At 47.2% G+C, this 15641-nt stretch overlaps 1 protein-coding gene across 3 annotated transcripts; it reads right to left on the bottom strand.

Annotated features, from left to right (window-relative positions):
* Nucleotides 1-231: 231 nt before the first annotated feature.
* Nucleotides 232-15424, bottom strand: lnx2b (ligand of numb-protein X 2b). Of its 3 annotated transcripts, none has more exons than XM_047020411.1 (10): nucleotides 15209-15424; nucleotides 9775-10385; nucleotides 8609-8802; nucleotides 7110-7309; nucleotides 4863-5288; nucleotides 4538-4681; nucleotides 3227-3401; nucleotides 2832-3075; nucleotides 1796-1954; nucleotides 232-1696 (listed from the first exon to the last, which is right to left on the bottom strand). In XM_047020411.1, the coding sequence occupies exons 2-10, from the start codon at nucleotides 10170-10172 to the stop codon at nucleotides 1561-1563; spliced, it is 2076 nt and encodes a 691-aa protein (XP_046876367.1). In that variant the 5' UTR covers nucleotides 10173-10385; nucleotides 15209-15424; the 3' UTR covers nucleotides 232-1560. The 3 variants fall into 3 exon arrangements, with proteins under 3 accessions (XP_046876367.1, XP_046876375.1, XP_046876382.1); XM_047020419.1 differs by lacking the exon at nucleotides 15209-15424 and adding an exon at nucleotides 11270-11440; XM_047020426.1 differs by lacking the exon at nucleotides 15209-15424 and adding an exon at nucleotides 11031-11126.
* Between the last annotated feature and the right edge of the window lie 217 nt (nucleotides 15425-15641).

Raw genomic sequence — 15641 nt, 5'->3', positions numbered from 1 at the left:
TGCCACTCCAGATGACTGCTACCCCCACAGAACAGGCAGAAGCCTGGGGAGCAGTACTAAAGACAGGCCCCTTCTGATGACTGCACATATGGGACCACAAGCTTGTGGTCAGCACTAGAAAATCTTCACAGAATTCAAATCAATCAGTTCACTTTATTAATCCCTAAGGACATTCAAGTGTTTAGGTATCTTTGGACGGCAGGAGTGCGTGTTACATTGCTTCGACCCATCTGGGTAGTACTTTTAGATCTCCCAATTACTGGAAATTCACCAAAGGAACCACATACCAAACAAAAACCTTATTTGTATTCTTTAAGAGTTTATTGAACATTATGAAAGAGAGGGGTGGGCCCATTACTCAAGATGCAATGCCTCTATTTTGCAACCACGCTAAACATAATGAAGAATGAAACTCTACATATTACATTAACCAAATGTTCTCAAGTTCTGAGAGAGGCATCTGTGTGTTTCTGAATACATCCTGACTAAGCAACAATCAAGCACTAACTGTGAAACAGTAGTTCCGGGCTCGTCGTTTCTCTCCAATGAACACGTTAAATACAACACACTGAGTAACCTTAACACTGCTCGTCTCTTCCCTCTCGAACACAGAATCAGGTGGTAGCTAATGAGGAAGAAACAGCATTTTTGGTTTTGTGGTAATTAAGGCAAGTATACATTTTGATTTGTCCTTCAACATGTACAAGGCACCCACATTTATCAAAGACATTCGGTATGCAGTATGCAGTATTGCACTGAAATAAAAGAGAATTACAGTACAGTGGTACATCAGGAATTCATCAAGTCATAAAAAAAAATCCAAGCAGGCATTGTGTCCTTCCACAGTCTTCCATATCTATGAAACTGTGGTCAAATAAAAGTAGTTAAAAAAGACAGGAATGAATAAGGATAGGATGGGAAAATCTGACTTTGGCATACATAATCAACAGACTTTCTTTCCTCATCATTAAGATTTGTCTTCTTCAATGACATGTGGAGTTTAAGGGACATTAGAAAATGTATACAATATCTCAGAACTTTGGATAATGCACATTAATCAGTCTTCCAGATCGTCATTATCAAATGAAGAGATAATCAATAGCAACATTAGAGGAACACAAAATCTGCTATGAATCAATGTTTATAAAGCTTTCAAGACACAGGGTAAAAACAATGAAGCTACATCTCCAGCTTACCTCCAGCTACAGTTCACTGATTGTCTTTGATTCATCTTCCACCCTGATTAAACCAATTTGTTCACTGAGTCACACAAACTGCCATTTAAAAATGTCAACTACTGCATAAAAGCACTAAAAATCGTTCAGATCAGTCAGCTTCGACAAAGTCTAAGTAGACACAATATAACGATGTACACCCAACAACGTTACCTTGTGAAATAAAGATCAAATTATATAAACCTTTCATAATTGCAAAAAAAAATAAAAATCGAGTTGTGAGATTCAACCAGTGTCTATGTTGTTTGTTTGAGGTGAAGGCAGACAAGAGAGTGGCTCAGTGGAAATTGCAGCTGAGCTGAGCATGTGTGTAGGTATATATATATCACACCAGGCTCCCTGGCCAGGACACCACAGTCAGTGTGACTTTATTCTTCTGCAGCTTGAGCATGGGGATGAGAGAGGAGTTGTTCATGCCGACCGTGGTGGCTCCGTTCACAGCCACAATCTCATCACCACATCTGCAAGGGAGAGCACACATTCCTTTAGCATGCCATTCACCAACTGACTGGTCAGAGGATATGGGCGCGAGGCAATAGGTAGCGTGTTCTGTCACTCACTTGAGGCGTCCGTCAAAGTGGGCGGGAGTACCAGGTACGATGGTCTTGATGAAGAAGGGCTGCTGGCCGTGGCTCTCCTCATAGCCGCCCACGATGCTGAAGCCCCAGCTCTCACTGTTGGTCTTCAGCAGGACGATGTCTCGGCACCAGTGCATGTGACTGCAGACACAACAAACAACACGTTTACATCCCCGTTAGCTGCAGAAGGACGCCCAAAAACCACACTGCGTCCGGCCTCTAGGCAAAAGGGGCAAATGTTCCAAACACGACGATTGTTATGACGTTCCCCCGTCATGCCAGATATGTTTATTGCACGACAGCTATGCAGGGAGAACCTCATATCAGTGTCTGTGAAACAGACAGCATGTGGAAGCAGAGAGCACGTGGAAGCAGAGAGCATGTGGAAGCAGAGAGCATGTGGAAGCAGAGAGCATGTGGAAGCAGAGAGCACATGAAAGCAGAGAGCACGTGGAAGCAGAGAGCATGTGGAAGCAGAGAGCACGTGGAAGCAGAGAGCACGTGGAAGCAGAGAGCACGTGGAAGCAGAGAGCACGTGAAAGCAGAGAGCACGTGGAAGCAGAGAGCACGTGGAAGCAGAGAGCACGTGGAAGCAGAGAGCATGTGGAAGCAGAGAGCATGTGGAAGCAGAGAGCATGTGGAAGCAGAGAGCATGTGGAAGCAGAGAGCATGTGGAAGCAGAGAGCATGTGGAAGCAGAGAGCATGTGGAAGCAGAGAGCATGTGGAAGCAGAGAGCATGTGGAAGCAGAGAGCATGTGGAAGCAGAGAGCATGTGGAAGCAGAGAGCATGTGGAAGCAGAGAGCATGTGGAAGCAGAGAGCATGTGGAAGCAGAGAGCATGTGGAAGCAGAGAGCATGTGGAAGCAGAGAGCATGTGGAAGCAGAGAGCATGTGGAAGCAGAGAGCATGTGGAAGCAGAGAGCATGTGGAAGCAGAGAGCATGTGGAAGCAGAGAGCATGTGGAAGCAGAGAGCATGTGGAAGCAGAGAGCATGTGGAAGCAGAGAGCATGTTCTACCTGGGCAGGCCCAGCCAGCGAGTCCACAGCGGGGCCCAGTTAAGGTCGTCTTCTCGTGGGCTCTCTGTGTAATCCAGCTCCTCCGTATTTGCGGCCTCGGCCTCCTCCTCCGCGTCCTCGGCCAGGGTCTGGATGACCCGGAGCACCACCTGGGACTGGGCCGTCTGGGCCTTCAGGACCGACACGGCCTCGTTGTAGGTGAGCTGGGTCAGGTCCACCCCGTTGATGCTGAGCAGAATGTCCCCTGGGAAACGGAACTCAGAACGTTACGATCCACAGTGTGGTCCTTCCTTTCAACAGGGTTACATCCTTTACACATGGGAGGGCACGCCGTGTGAACGGCTCTGTGGTGTGATGTCATCACGGCTGTGAGGAGCCTTGTGTCCAGTTCCTACCAGTTTTTATGGTGCCGTCTCGGTGAAGGCAGCCCACCGGCTGGACACTGGTGATGTAGACGGGAAGGCGGCTGCGACAGTCCCTGCCCCCAGCGATGGTGATGCCTAGGGAGAGGCGAGGCTCCTTCTTCAGGCTCACTGTCTTCTCCTGGCTGGAGAAACCTCCTGGAGGGTCCTGGACAACACACACACACACACAGTCATGACTTTACTTGCCCACCAAAAGCACCCATTAAAAAGGTGGGGTGAAACCAGATGAAGACTGAAAAATGCCTTAATATCTGCCTTAATATCTGACAACTATATTGCTTCTGTATGGTTGACTGACTGGAAATTCATGTTTGGGTGTGTGGATGGCACCCATCAAGTGAAAGGTTTCCATTTCCTTTCCTTAATTGAATCCTCTCATGATGCTGCTTGTCCAAACAAATGTGAGGCGTTTCAGAAGCAGCTGAGACATGGGAGCAGAGGTAACGTGCAAGGAACGACACTCCGCTCTCGTAGCGGAGGGCACGTGTGGAAATCCACAGCTTCTTTCTTTTTCTCCCTCTCTCCCACACTGGAGCCTGTAAACCTTCAGAGGTGACTGGGTGGGAGGTGGGGGGTGTAGATGTGGGAGGGGAGAGGAGGGCTCTTCCTTCCCCCCCAGTGGGCCCACTCCCCCCCCCCCCTCCCCCCACAAGACTAAAAGACTGTTCTCTGCAGGCGAAAGCTAACTGTCACCAGCTTTGATCCTCTGCCACCCGAAACAACAAACAAACAAGACAAGACTCTGGCCCCGTAGCGGCACAGTGAGCAGCACTCTGGTCCTTTTGATCAAGCCAGAGAAGGGCTTTTATCTCCAGACACAGCCACAGGCGCCTGCTACCCAGGGCCCATCACCCCTGACGGGGACTTCGGGGGAGTTTGTGGACGTGCTAGTCCTAAAGTCCTGATGGTGACACAACAAGGGTTTGGGTCGACTGGATTGTGGTGAACTGGACTGGAGGTGGGACCCACTGAGGTGAGACGATTGCTGTTACAGCCATGTAGACAAGGACTAATAACCCTTAATTAACCCTGTGCTCATACATTGAAAACAGTACTTGAAACACACATTTCTTTTATGTATATTTTTTCTAAACAGGAGAGTTGGGATTGTGCTATTGTTGTGTGTCATGTTAAAAATACAAACTGTTCTTCAACACTTACCACTGTTTGACTATTAGAAAGCTTATCTGTTGCACTTACCCTTGGCAGTATTTGCATGTGGAGTTAGATAAAACCTACCGCTAAAAGGAATGAATGTAAATGTATCAGTTGATGATTTACCTTCATGAAGATGGAGCGTCTCTTGAAGTACTGGGGTTCAGGAGCCCTGCGGGCCCCCCGGACCAGGACCTCTCCACTGGTGCCCCCTTCCTCCACGGCCTCCGCATGCCTCATCACCACAAAGTTCACCCGCACCTCACTGGCCTGGACACACACACACACACACACACACATCAGTCCTAACTCCCACAATACAGCTATCAAGTGTGTCCTATAAACACAGCTACCCAAAAAAGCCACTTAGGTATGTCATTCCATACTGACCACACGGTTCTACTTTAGCTAGTTAGCATGACACGTCACACGCCGTGTCAGTCGGCTCTACCTGGATGATCTGAGCGGCGCTCTCCGGCGTGCCGTGCCTCAGGTCGTGACCGTTGATGGCCAGCACCTTGTCGTTGTTCCTCAGCTTCCCGTCCTTGGCCGCCAGCCCCCCGGCCAGCAGGTCCAGGATGAACACCCCCGACTCGTCCGACTTGCGGATCAGCTTGATGCCCAGCGGCTCAGAGCACTCCCGCTTTACCAGCGTCACCTGGATCACCGTGCCGGGGTTGTGGGCTGCCGCCGGCACGCTGCCGTGGGAGGGCGTGGAGGTGGTGGAGGAGGAGGGGGCTGGGTGGTGCTCAGGGCGGGGGTGTCTGGGGTTGAAGCCCTTCTCCTGCATGACGGTGAACCTGAGCAGGGAACATGGCCGGCGCAGCACGGCGATGGCCCGGCAGTGAGGGATGGAGGCTAGGCTGATGTCGTTTGCCTGGAAACAGAACACCACAGAGCACTGGGTCAACACCCTTCGCCAAAACTAATAATAATACATTTGATTTCTAACGCTATTTGAAATCTCAAAGTGCTACAGTTAAGATTATAAAACAAGGTAAAACATCAATGTAAAATACAATTAGATAATTCAAATTAATCTGCTAAAAACTATATGTATCCTGTATATAGTGTGCTCACACATACAAATAGGGTATTCACACAGAACGCAACATCCAGGTGCATTACAAAGAGCATTCATGATATTGTTAAAACAGCCCCATTCCCTCTGTCTATGCAGTGAAAATCTGTCTCGAGATGCTTTTAAAGCTACTTCCTGTTATTGACTTGTCCGTTTTCCTATTTGCCTGTTCCAGTATTTTGGCATTCCTGCTACAACAGTTAATGCTGTTTAGTGTTGGTCCGCCTGCCAACCACCTCCACTAGAAAGTGATGAAAATGCTCTCAGTGCCCTCTTTACAAGCCTCATCCCAGAAAAGTCCTTCTTAAATCGATGCATTGATTCAAGGGGAAGAGTGCGATTCAATTTCAAGAAATTAGGAATGCAATCTCCGCTCCCACAATACATATCTTTTTACAGCCACCGGCCATCCACAAATGCCAAAAGATTGGGGAGGGGGTGAAGGGTAATGTTACTGATCCAGAGGCAGTCCATTGGCTGAAAGGTTTTAATTATCCTTTCCATGACTGTCATTGGTCAGCCTGGAGCAAGAGCGGAGTTTTGGAGGGCATTCTGAGACAGTGGTGCTGGGAGAGAACACGTCTGTCATCTCAGTTTACAGCAGCACCACATTCCAGGACAGCCGGAGGAAAGAAATCCAAGGAGAGAGAAAGAAAATGAGAGAAAGAGAAGGGGGGGGGGGGGGGTGAGAGAAGGGGGGGGAGGGGGGTGGGAGAGAGATATTCTGGGAGAGAGGAAGCTGAAGGCACCTTTATGAAATCTCCTTCAAAGTCCTATCCATTACCTTTACATGAAGCTTTCACCAAAAAGTTTGAACAACATTTACTGTGAACAAAACACTATCATGAGGGGTCAGTCAGGGGGGCAAAAACAAGCTTATTGAATAAGCTGTGCTTTAAAGACAAAAGGACAACAGCAAATCATTAATCCTTCTTCACCTTCTGGTCTTTTGTCAAGTTGGCTAGTACTGGAAAGGTCTCAGTCTAGACCGTCTCATAATCAACATTAGTAATACATTAGTAATACATTAGTAATACAAAAAGCCAGGTCTTTGAGCTATGCACCTTGGTCTTCTGGTGTACGAGGGGGGTCAATCAGTGAAACCGTAGTTCACCTGTGGAAGGGGGAGTTCTGTGCGTCAGGCATGCCTAGCAGTGCCCTGCCCTACCTGCTGAGAGCTGAACACCCGTCTTTCCAGTGTATCTGCTTTCCCATCAACAAATGCCTCTATCAACTGTGGCTCAGGAAAACCTAGGGGACCAATGTGTGTGTGACAATAACCCCACAGGATGGGTGAAACTATTTCAATGAGTACAAAACACACACTAATGTGTTATGTACTGCACGCCCAAGTCCACTGATTTAGCAGGTAATCCACTGGAGTTACGTTATCAGTGCCAACTCAAAACAAAGAAAAACAGAGTAGGGGATTTCTAGAGGGAATCTGTTCACTGTGTGTCCAGGTCAGTCAGAAGGACAGACACATTATTCCCTTTGATGTCATATCTTGATGACATCACTGACAACTGGAGGAATAACAGTGCCGTGAAGAGAAGCTTGTGCCATGATCTAACCAATCATGTTAGATTCCTACTAGGGCTGCAGTGTCTCCCTCACCTCCAGGATGTGGTCACCGGGCGCCAGACGGCCATCACGGGCAGCCAAAGAATCGCGCACAATCTCTTGGATGACGATGTTACCCAAGGGTGTGTCCTTCCCGCCCACGATCCGCAAGCCCAGCTCCTCCTCTGGCTCATCCCGGAACATCTCCACCACGTTAGCCTCCGCCACCAGGCTGGAGCGCACCGGGGTGGAGTCTGGAGAGGGTGGACGGGTGACACGAGTGACACATCAGACACGAGTGTGGAAGGATGTGTGTGTGTGTAGGCAGAGACAAATATACAGGAATGTGCACACAAAGTATCGATCTGCCTATCTTAGATTTCCTGTAAGCCCACACACACACACACCTGTGATTTGGACATGTAACAGGCAAGAGGCAACACATTTGTTCAGTCAGTCATGGAGTTTGTCAATCTGTCATCATTTCAACTGACACCATTGTCTTTTGTCGGGAAACTGTGTTTGATGGTGTTTCCAGCATGACACACTCAGAGGCGTGCACAGGCAGGGTGTAAGATCAGACACCATCTGGCATGGCGTGCCACAGTGTCGGTGGATTTGGCTTGTAGAACCTTGAATCAACAGTCACTCACCTTCTTTCACAACAAGCCGATTAGAAAACTTGCTGTATGGACACATTTGTTTTCACAAGGATGAGTTTGTAATCACTCTGCTAACAAGCACTATATAAAGTGTATTTGAGGACTTTCAGAGATCTGGTTGTCTAGCCGTCCCTTTGTTCCTGGGCTGCATGAAGGTTTGAAGATTAGCAAATAACAGCTGACTAAATGTCTATGTAATTCATGCATACATTTTGAGCCTTTGACTTAGAATGTAGCTAAATTTGTTACGTAATGTGAACATCACACTTTGAATACCCCCATCTCATCAGTGAAGGAAAGTTATTTTGACAGTCCTCCAACTATATTAAAGGATTGTAGATCTGATCCAGACAGAGATTTCAACAGATGTGAGTTGGCTCGTTCTGATGATGTCATCTCATTATCCGTGAGTGTGGTATTCCAGAGCCCAAGGCTAATCGATGTCAGTGTCATCCAGTTCTGACAGGCCTCATCCTGGAAAGGATGCTGACCACATCAAAGGGAGCTTTTGGTTCTCTCTTAAATCAACGTAGCGGGCAAACTATTTCCTCTCCCAGTCTTTTACACTCAGGGCTTCAACAAACTCCTGTCACCTCCAAAGACAGGATTGACACGGTGATACTGGCTTGTTGATGCTGAGAATGATACAGCTTTTTGTTTACAAACACCCCCCACCCCACCCTGAAAATAAGCATGGCCCTCTCATAGTGTTCCTATAAGTAGAGCAATTACGCTCTCTGGTGTTATGTCCGTCACGCTTACAGTCATGCGGTAAAGACTAGAACAGAGAGTTCTTCCCTCATAGATTATTCCATTGATATAACCACAGTTTGCTATAGTGAGCACTTACTCTTCAAGAGGTTGTGTGGCAAGTAAGAAGTGACAGCTTACCATCCTCTGCCTCCTCGTAGGCGGGGTTTATGAGCCCTGGCTCTGCCTGGCCCCGGGTGGGGGTGCGGGACGTCGCGGACGTGTGTTTGGCATCGGCTCCAGCCTCCCCCTCGCCCCTGCTCGCCTTGAACTCGTTCCAGGGCGGCCTCTTCCTCCTCTCGCCCTCCTCCCTCAGCCTCCTGAAAACAGGACATCTGAAAAAGGAGACGGAAAAAAGAAGAAAGAAAAAAAAGAGAGAGAGGGGGAGAGAAACTAGGTTAACATTTAATCAACCCTAGAGACAAATCTCAAATCTTGGCCAAGGTCTTTTTTATATGGGGGGGAAAAATGGGATTGTGTTCATTCATTATTTTCTGGGAAAACAAGGACGGAAATTCTCTCATTTCTGCCTTTAGGAAGATTAATAGGGCTCGGAGGTGTGGAGAATGATTGAACAGACTTAGTGAACTAGTGAAGGAGGGAAAGAGGCAGAGAGATGAGAGAGAAGGAGGGAGAGTGGATGGAATGAAGGGGAGAAGTGCTATGCAGATGAGCAGGCTATTCTACTGCATTGCAGGGACTGTGAGGGGGACAGGTTGAGTCTGACGGTGAGTCAGTCAGTCAGGCTGGCTGGCAGTGTTGTTACTGCTGCTGTTCTTCCAGGATGAACTTTGCCTCCAGTCTGTTTGCACTGGGAGGCTGCAGCTGGAAAAAAAGCTGCCACTAACACAACCTTTACCCACACCTGATTGCGTCATAGTCATGTACGGGGGAAGAAAGCCCCATCCCTTTTCTACAGTTAACTAAGAGAACTGTCTAGGCAAATGGTTTACTATAGGTTTGCTTTCCTTTAACTCTAGCTTTGTGTATTATTCTCCAGAAACAAATCTTCACTCTGTATCACATACTCAATCCAAACTCCTGCTAATATATATATATATATATATATATATATATATATATACACATATACACACACACACACACACATCTCTATACATTCCTCTCTTCTTCCATTTGATACCTTCTCTTTCTGCTTCCATCCCCAACCAACCTCCACCAGGCCCCCTCTCCCAGGCCCCCTCTCCCAGGCCCCCTCTCCCAGGCCCCCTCTCCCAGGCCCCCTCTCCCAGGCCCCCTCTCCCAGGCCCCCTCTCCCAGGCCCCCTCTCCCAGGCCCCCTCTCACCTGTTGTGCAGGTGTGGCTGCAGCTCGCAGCGCTGCATGGTCTGTTGGCACTCTGCATGATGGGGGCAGAGCACGGTGAGCTTGTCCAGCAGGTTCCTGACCAGCAGGCTGGAGGGCCGGCACTGGTGCAGCTGCAGCCTCAGGCGGTCCACGGGGCAGAAGTCCTGCTCCTTCAGGAAGCTGCTGATGCACTGGAAGCAGTAGGTGTGCCCGCAGGGCGTGTCCATGGGCCGCAGCAGGGGCTGCAGACAGATGTGGCACACCAGCTCGTCATCCACCTCGTCCTGGTACTCGTACAGGTGGCTCTCCTGGCCATCGTGCTGCTGGCCGCACTCCTTGCACAGCTTTGCCCACGTGAGGCTGCCACTGCTGCTGCTGGGCAGCTTGGGCTCCGTCATGGCCGCCCGCTGACAGACTCCCGGCTTCCCTGCGTTCCAGGTGAAGAGATGTGACGGGGAGGGAGTTTGCTCTTCTGACTGCTGTCCCAGAGAGGATGCTGCCTAGCTCAGCTCATTCAAAGCGTACATCCCAGACTTAATCCATTCAAAGAGGGAAGTTGAGATCATGATCCAGCGTTCCCCTGCTCCTCTTCAGGTCTCCATACTGGGTCTCTACAGAGAGAGAAACACAAAGAAGTCTGCCGTTGGAGTTGCTGGGTTCCTACTCATACCGGTCGGCTGTACAGGAAATGACACAAATCCACAGAGCAGCAACAATATGGAAGAGGGCTGCAGGTGTTTCCTCTCAACGAGTTTCCTGAGGGACAAAGGGAATTCTCGTTTTGGCTAAATGTCACTGTGTGCTTCATTAAAAGGGGTAAACTCCATGAAATGAGGCAAGAAAAGTGGAGAAAAACGAGTCAAGTCAACCCCCCTCTAGTGTGAAGTCAACCCCCCTCTAGTGTGAACGAACAAAGGCATGCACTCGGAGAGAATGAGAACTCTGAACGAACTGAGCAGAAATGCAATCCCCATCACTAATGACCCTCTCACGTCCAATAACTAGAGGTCTGCGCCCCTCTGTGAGGTTCCTAATCTCCAGTAATTCCCTCTCTTAGGGAGAAGAACGATTATAAAGGCATTCCATTACAGACGTTTGGCCATTCACACGACACGCAAGCTTAAAAAAAAAAAGAGCAAATAGATATCTCGCACAACTACCTGCTCATACAATATCCGACAACTCAACTTCACGGCAGCGCCAACATCCATCTATTCAGGAGGAGAGCAAAACAATAAATATTTCAGAGTACTTACTGTACAGAATGTGCCAACACAGCAAACAGGCTATGGTGCTGTGTTTACATGTCTCAGTTCCTCCTTATTCATCACCGTTAAATAGACCCTCGGCAGGGATACACAGTGAGCCCGGGGTTCTTACCCCCCCCCCCCCCCCGCCAGGTCCCAAAACTCCCCTGTGACCCCCCTCCAGAGGTCAGTGCAGGCACAGGAGCCCTGTGTTGTGTCTTCTAGGTTATGAGCTCGGTTCCACCCACCTGAGATGATGATAGCAGCGTTGTCAAGCGCTCGGCAGCCACCGCATGCAAACAACAAACTCTAACCTCACAGCTGTGCTGGCCGCCTGCAGCCCAACTGAAACCAGAGCCCTACATCTCCGGCACACAGGCAGACTACGTGTGTGTGTGTGTGTGTGTGTTCGCTGCACCGGGAAAGGGGGAGTGGTGTGACTAGGCACAAGTAGATCAGCTGAGAGGAGGGGAGCAGAACCGTTCAGCCTGCCTCCCTCCTGCCTCCCTCCGTCGAGAAAAAAAAGGGGGGGGGGCGGGGGGGAGAGCTGTTCAGACTGCTGATGTCGCACTAGCGCAGGCAAAACATTCTCCGAGGCCAAACCCTGGGCTGGCCAATTACAGAGACTGAAGGTGAGCGTGTGTGCACGCATACACACACGCATGCTTTTATGTGAGCTCGCAATGAAAAAGCGTGCACACGCACACTGCTTGAGGTCAAGCAGGACACTGAGCTCCCTCTCTCTCTCATCACCTTTCTCTTTGCTCAAGTGATACCCCCTCTTGTAATGTATAGGGGTCATGGATCCTCACGCAAACTGAAGGAAACACAGAGGAGAAACCAGGCTGTGCTACATCTCATTGAAGATTCACATGACCTTCTTACTGATGAATCATGAGTCATCAAATTGTATTTTAAGTATAAACAAATGTAAGCCAGCCTAGGGGAAGAAATGCTTATTTTTGTCTGAATGTTTTTTTAGACATTCAATGATAGGTACAAAGTTGTTTTATGATGATTTTGTTAATTAATGTGGCAAAACAAGGTCCCACTCCAGATGCATAAATCAGTTAACTGAGCAGAGATGTTTGGGAATGCAGCTTAGATCAGGACTAGCAGTTGAGGATTTAATTGAGGATGCAGCTCATGTCTTGGCTGAAGCAGCCAGGGAGAAGTGAGCCAGGCAGCCGGGCAGGCAGGCAGGCAGGCAGGCAGGCCAGGACAGGCAGTGACCCTGGTAGTGATGGATGGCTGGCTCCTCAGCCTCTCTGGATGGGTGCAGGCACAGGCTGTTCACAAGCCATGTGTCAATGTCCACATCCCCCCCCATACTAATACACAGCTTCACAATGTTGTGACTGCTCCTCAAGGATACACACACACACACAGCTCAGAGGTGAAGCTTGTTGTCAGGCAGCATCAGCTGATCCATTTTTCTTCCTATACACATTACCATATCATACATTTTTATGGTTTCCTCTGCCTATGGGAAGTACTGGAATCCTCAACAAATGTAATAATGCTAACCAAATACAGTGACTACTTAAAAAGCATTGGAATGAGTAAAATGGATTATACTTTCCCCTTGAAGTTGTAACCTTGTTAATAGCCATGCCTTGTGCTGAAAGGTGACTTTGATAGAGAGGGGTTGGGGGGGGGGGGGGGGGGGGGGCTTTAGCCAAATGCCTTCTAAATCATGTGACATTCTAAGCTTTTCTAGGTAAATGTCTTGGCCTCTGGGGTCCTCTGGGAGCTTACCAGAGGTGGCACTCTCTGGAAGCTTCTCTCTCAACAAGGGAGGGCAGCAGTTTGTTCAGATAGAGTACATATCTGTATGAGTCACGTGTGCTGCCACACCTTTGTGGGGAACACATGAAGTCATAAAGGAGGTGGTAACCTTCCCTTGACGTCAACAGTATTAGATCATATGTGTGTTGTCTGCCTCACTGTCACTGCCTGTCAGGATGAACAGAAAAGACAAACAAATGGCCCCAGAACTCCAAAAACAGCTTAGTCTTTTAAAGTTCACAATTCTTCATAGCTCCGCCCCCTCCCTCCTGCCCCAGTCTGACTGTATGGTTTGCCATGCTGGAGCCCTGTGCATGGCACCATGGTCTCTGCTAAAAAAACACATCCATGCTAAAGCACCCAATCACAGTGGTTCTAATCCTCATACTATTCAGCAGCAGACTACTGTCTCTGCATACCAAACTGGACTACAACAGCAGCTGGGGCATGCACGTCTCAACCAGGAATTCCCATGACTTGAAGTATAGCTCTCTGTTGAATAGGGTGTGTAAAACGTTTTTCAATCACTCATTTAACAATGAGGCTTTCAGTAAAGGTTCTCCTTGAAACCACGATCCTGTCCCACCAGTGTTCCAATCGCAAGTTTATATTTTAGAAGGATAATTGATCATTAGAAAACTATTTTTCAAGTGTGTTTGCACAACAGAAAACTGTTGTACTGAATAAAAAAGCAATAAAAATGGCCTTCTTCAGAATAGTTGATATTTTGAGCATCAGAAATTGTAGGTTTGATTACAGGCTCAAAATGGCCCGAAACAACGAACTTTCTTCTGAAACTCATTACGTCTATTCTTGTTCTGTGAAATAAAGGCTATTCCAAGCAAAAAATCGCCAATAACCTGAATTCATTATTCAACACTGTGTACTATTCCCTTTGAACAACTGGTTCTAACCAGAATAGAAAGAGTAGTTTGAGAAACGGATGCCTCACAGGTCAACTGGAAGCTTCACTAAGTATTACCCACAAAACACTAATCTCAACTTTAACTATGAAGAATCAACTTTGGGATGCTGACCTTTGAGGCAGAGTTTTAAATAAAAAGCAATTTTTCAAACTGGGCAATAAAAAGAAAATATTAAGATGGGCAAAAGAACATAGAAACTGGACAGAAGAAGATTGGGAAAAGGTTATGGATAGACTAATCTACGTTTGAGGTGTTTGAATCACAAAGAAAATAATTAGGGAGATGCAGATCAACTGAGAAGTTGAAGCTGAGAAGATGGGAAGATAACAGATTGTGCTTGAAGCCATCAGTCAAGCATGATGGAGGCAATGAGATAGTCTGGGGGTGTGTTGATGGTGGTAAAGTGGGAGATTTGTACAGTGTAAAAGAGATATTGAAGAGAGAGAGCTATCACTCCATTTTGCAATGCCATGTCATAGCCTTTGGACAGCACTTGACTGAGCCCCATGTCCACCTACAACAGGACAATGACCCAAAGCACAGCTCCAAACTTTGAGCTGGTATTCTTTCTATAATGGAGTGGCCAGCACAGTCATCGGATCTCCAACCTAAGGGGCTGTTGTGGGAGCAGCTTGACTGTGTGGTCAGTAAGAAGGGCCCATCAAGCCAAACCAATGTGGGAGGTGCTTCAAGAAGCATGGGGTGAAGTCTCTTCAGATTACCTCAACAAATTGACAAAAGTTCTGCAAGGCTGCAACTACTTCCAATGGATGACTCTGACGAAAGCAAAGTTTGAAGGACACATTTATCATTTAAATGAAAAAGAAGATAGTTTCTGACCCTGTCAATGATTTCCTATTCATTTAGTTATTTCCTATTCAAACAAAGTTAATGTATGTTTTCATGGAGAAAAAAAAACTAATTTCTGAGTGACCCCTAACTTTTTAATGGTAGTGCGTATATGTATACTACATGTTTTTGTATGTGTGCGTGTGTGTGTGTGTGTGTGGCACACAAGCTAAACAACGTTGTATCACGTTAGGAACAGAGGCAATCATTCAAGACTCCTTGGTTTAAACCCATAAATAATTCACTGTCCTCATTGACAGCATGTGACAAGGTTAACAACCAAGCAGACCCCCCCAACCCACATTCATGACTACATGTGATAAATCCATTAAGAATGAACTGTGATTACATATCTAACGTTTGTAACTTAAACATTACAGCCCTGTTTTTCAAACAGCCTACACTGAGTAAACAGAAACTCACACATTAGTCTACCATTCACCGCGCTCACCTTAGCATTAAACTTAAGATGACAATCCTCTAATGGGTTGACAGACTTATTTTTCATTTTTTCCATGTCATCATACACATAAATATATACGTTTACATTACAAAAGTGTAATTATTATGTCGTGTTCAGAGTTGAATGTAATGTTACGTATACTGGATCGAAACTCATCTTACCTGGGAAGGTTTTTTTCCGGAAGTAATAAAACAAAGAAAGCTATGCTGAAACAGTAGTCTTACTATGAGAGCGCGAAAAACCTGGCCGGGCGGACAAACAAGAGACAAACGAATCCTTTCACGTTGCATTTACCGTGTAATATCCCTGCTTATTTATTAATCACACGACGCCGCCTCAGGTGTTGAGTCATACGGTAACATTCCCAGTTTCGAACAACAAAAAACCTAGGATCTGACGTTTTCTACAGGAAGTCCGGGCAGGTAGCTCAGTGTAGTTATTCCGCAGGTAAATTGAAATATAATCTTGTTTTGGTCCAGTACATAATACACCATAATAACTGTCAGTTCCTAAATGTTTTGTTTTGTTTAGCGAGATTACACATTTTACACACTATCTGTAGCCTATAATAATTAATCTATTGACACAAACATA

The sequence above is a fragment of the Hypomesus transpacificus genome, chromosome 1, assembly GCF_021917145.1.
Source record: "Hypomesus transpacificus isolate Combined female chromosome 1, fHypTra1, whole genome shotgun sequence".
In the NCBI taxonomy this organism is placed as follows: Eukaryota; Metazoa; Chordata; class Actinopteri; order Osmeriformes; family Osmeridae; genus Hypomesus; species Hypomesus transpacificus.
Note: the sequence above shows the minus strand (reverse complement) of the source record. Positions and strands in the feature narration are given on the sequence as shown.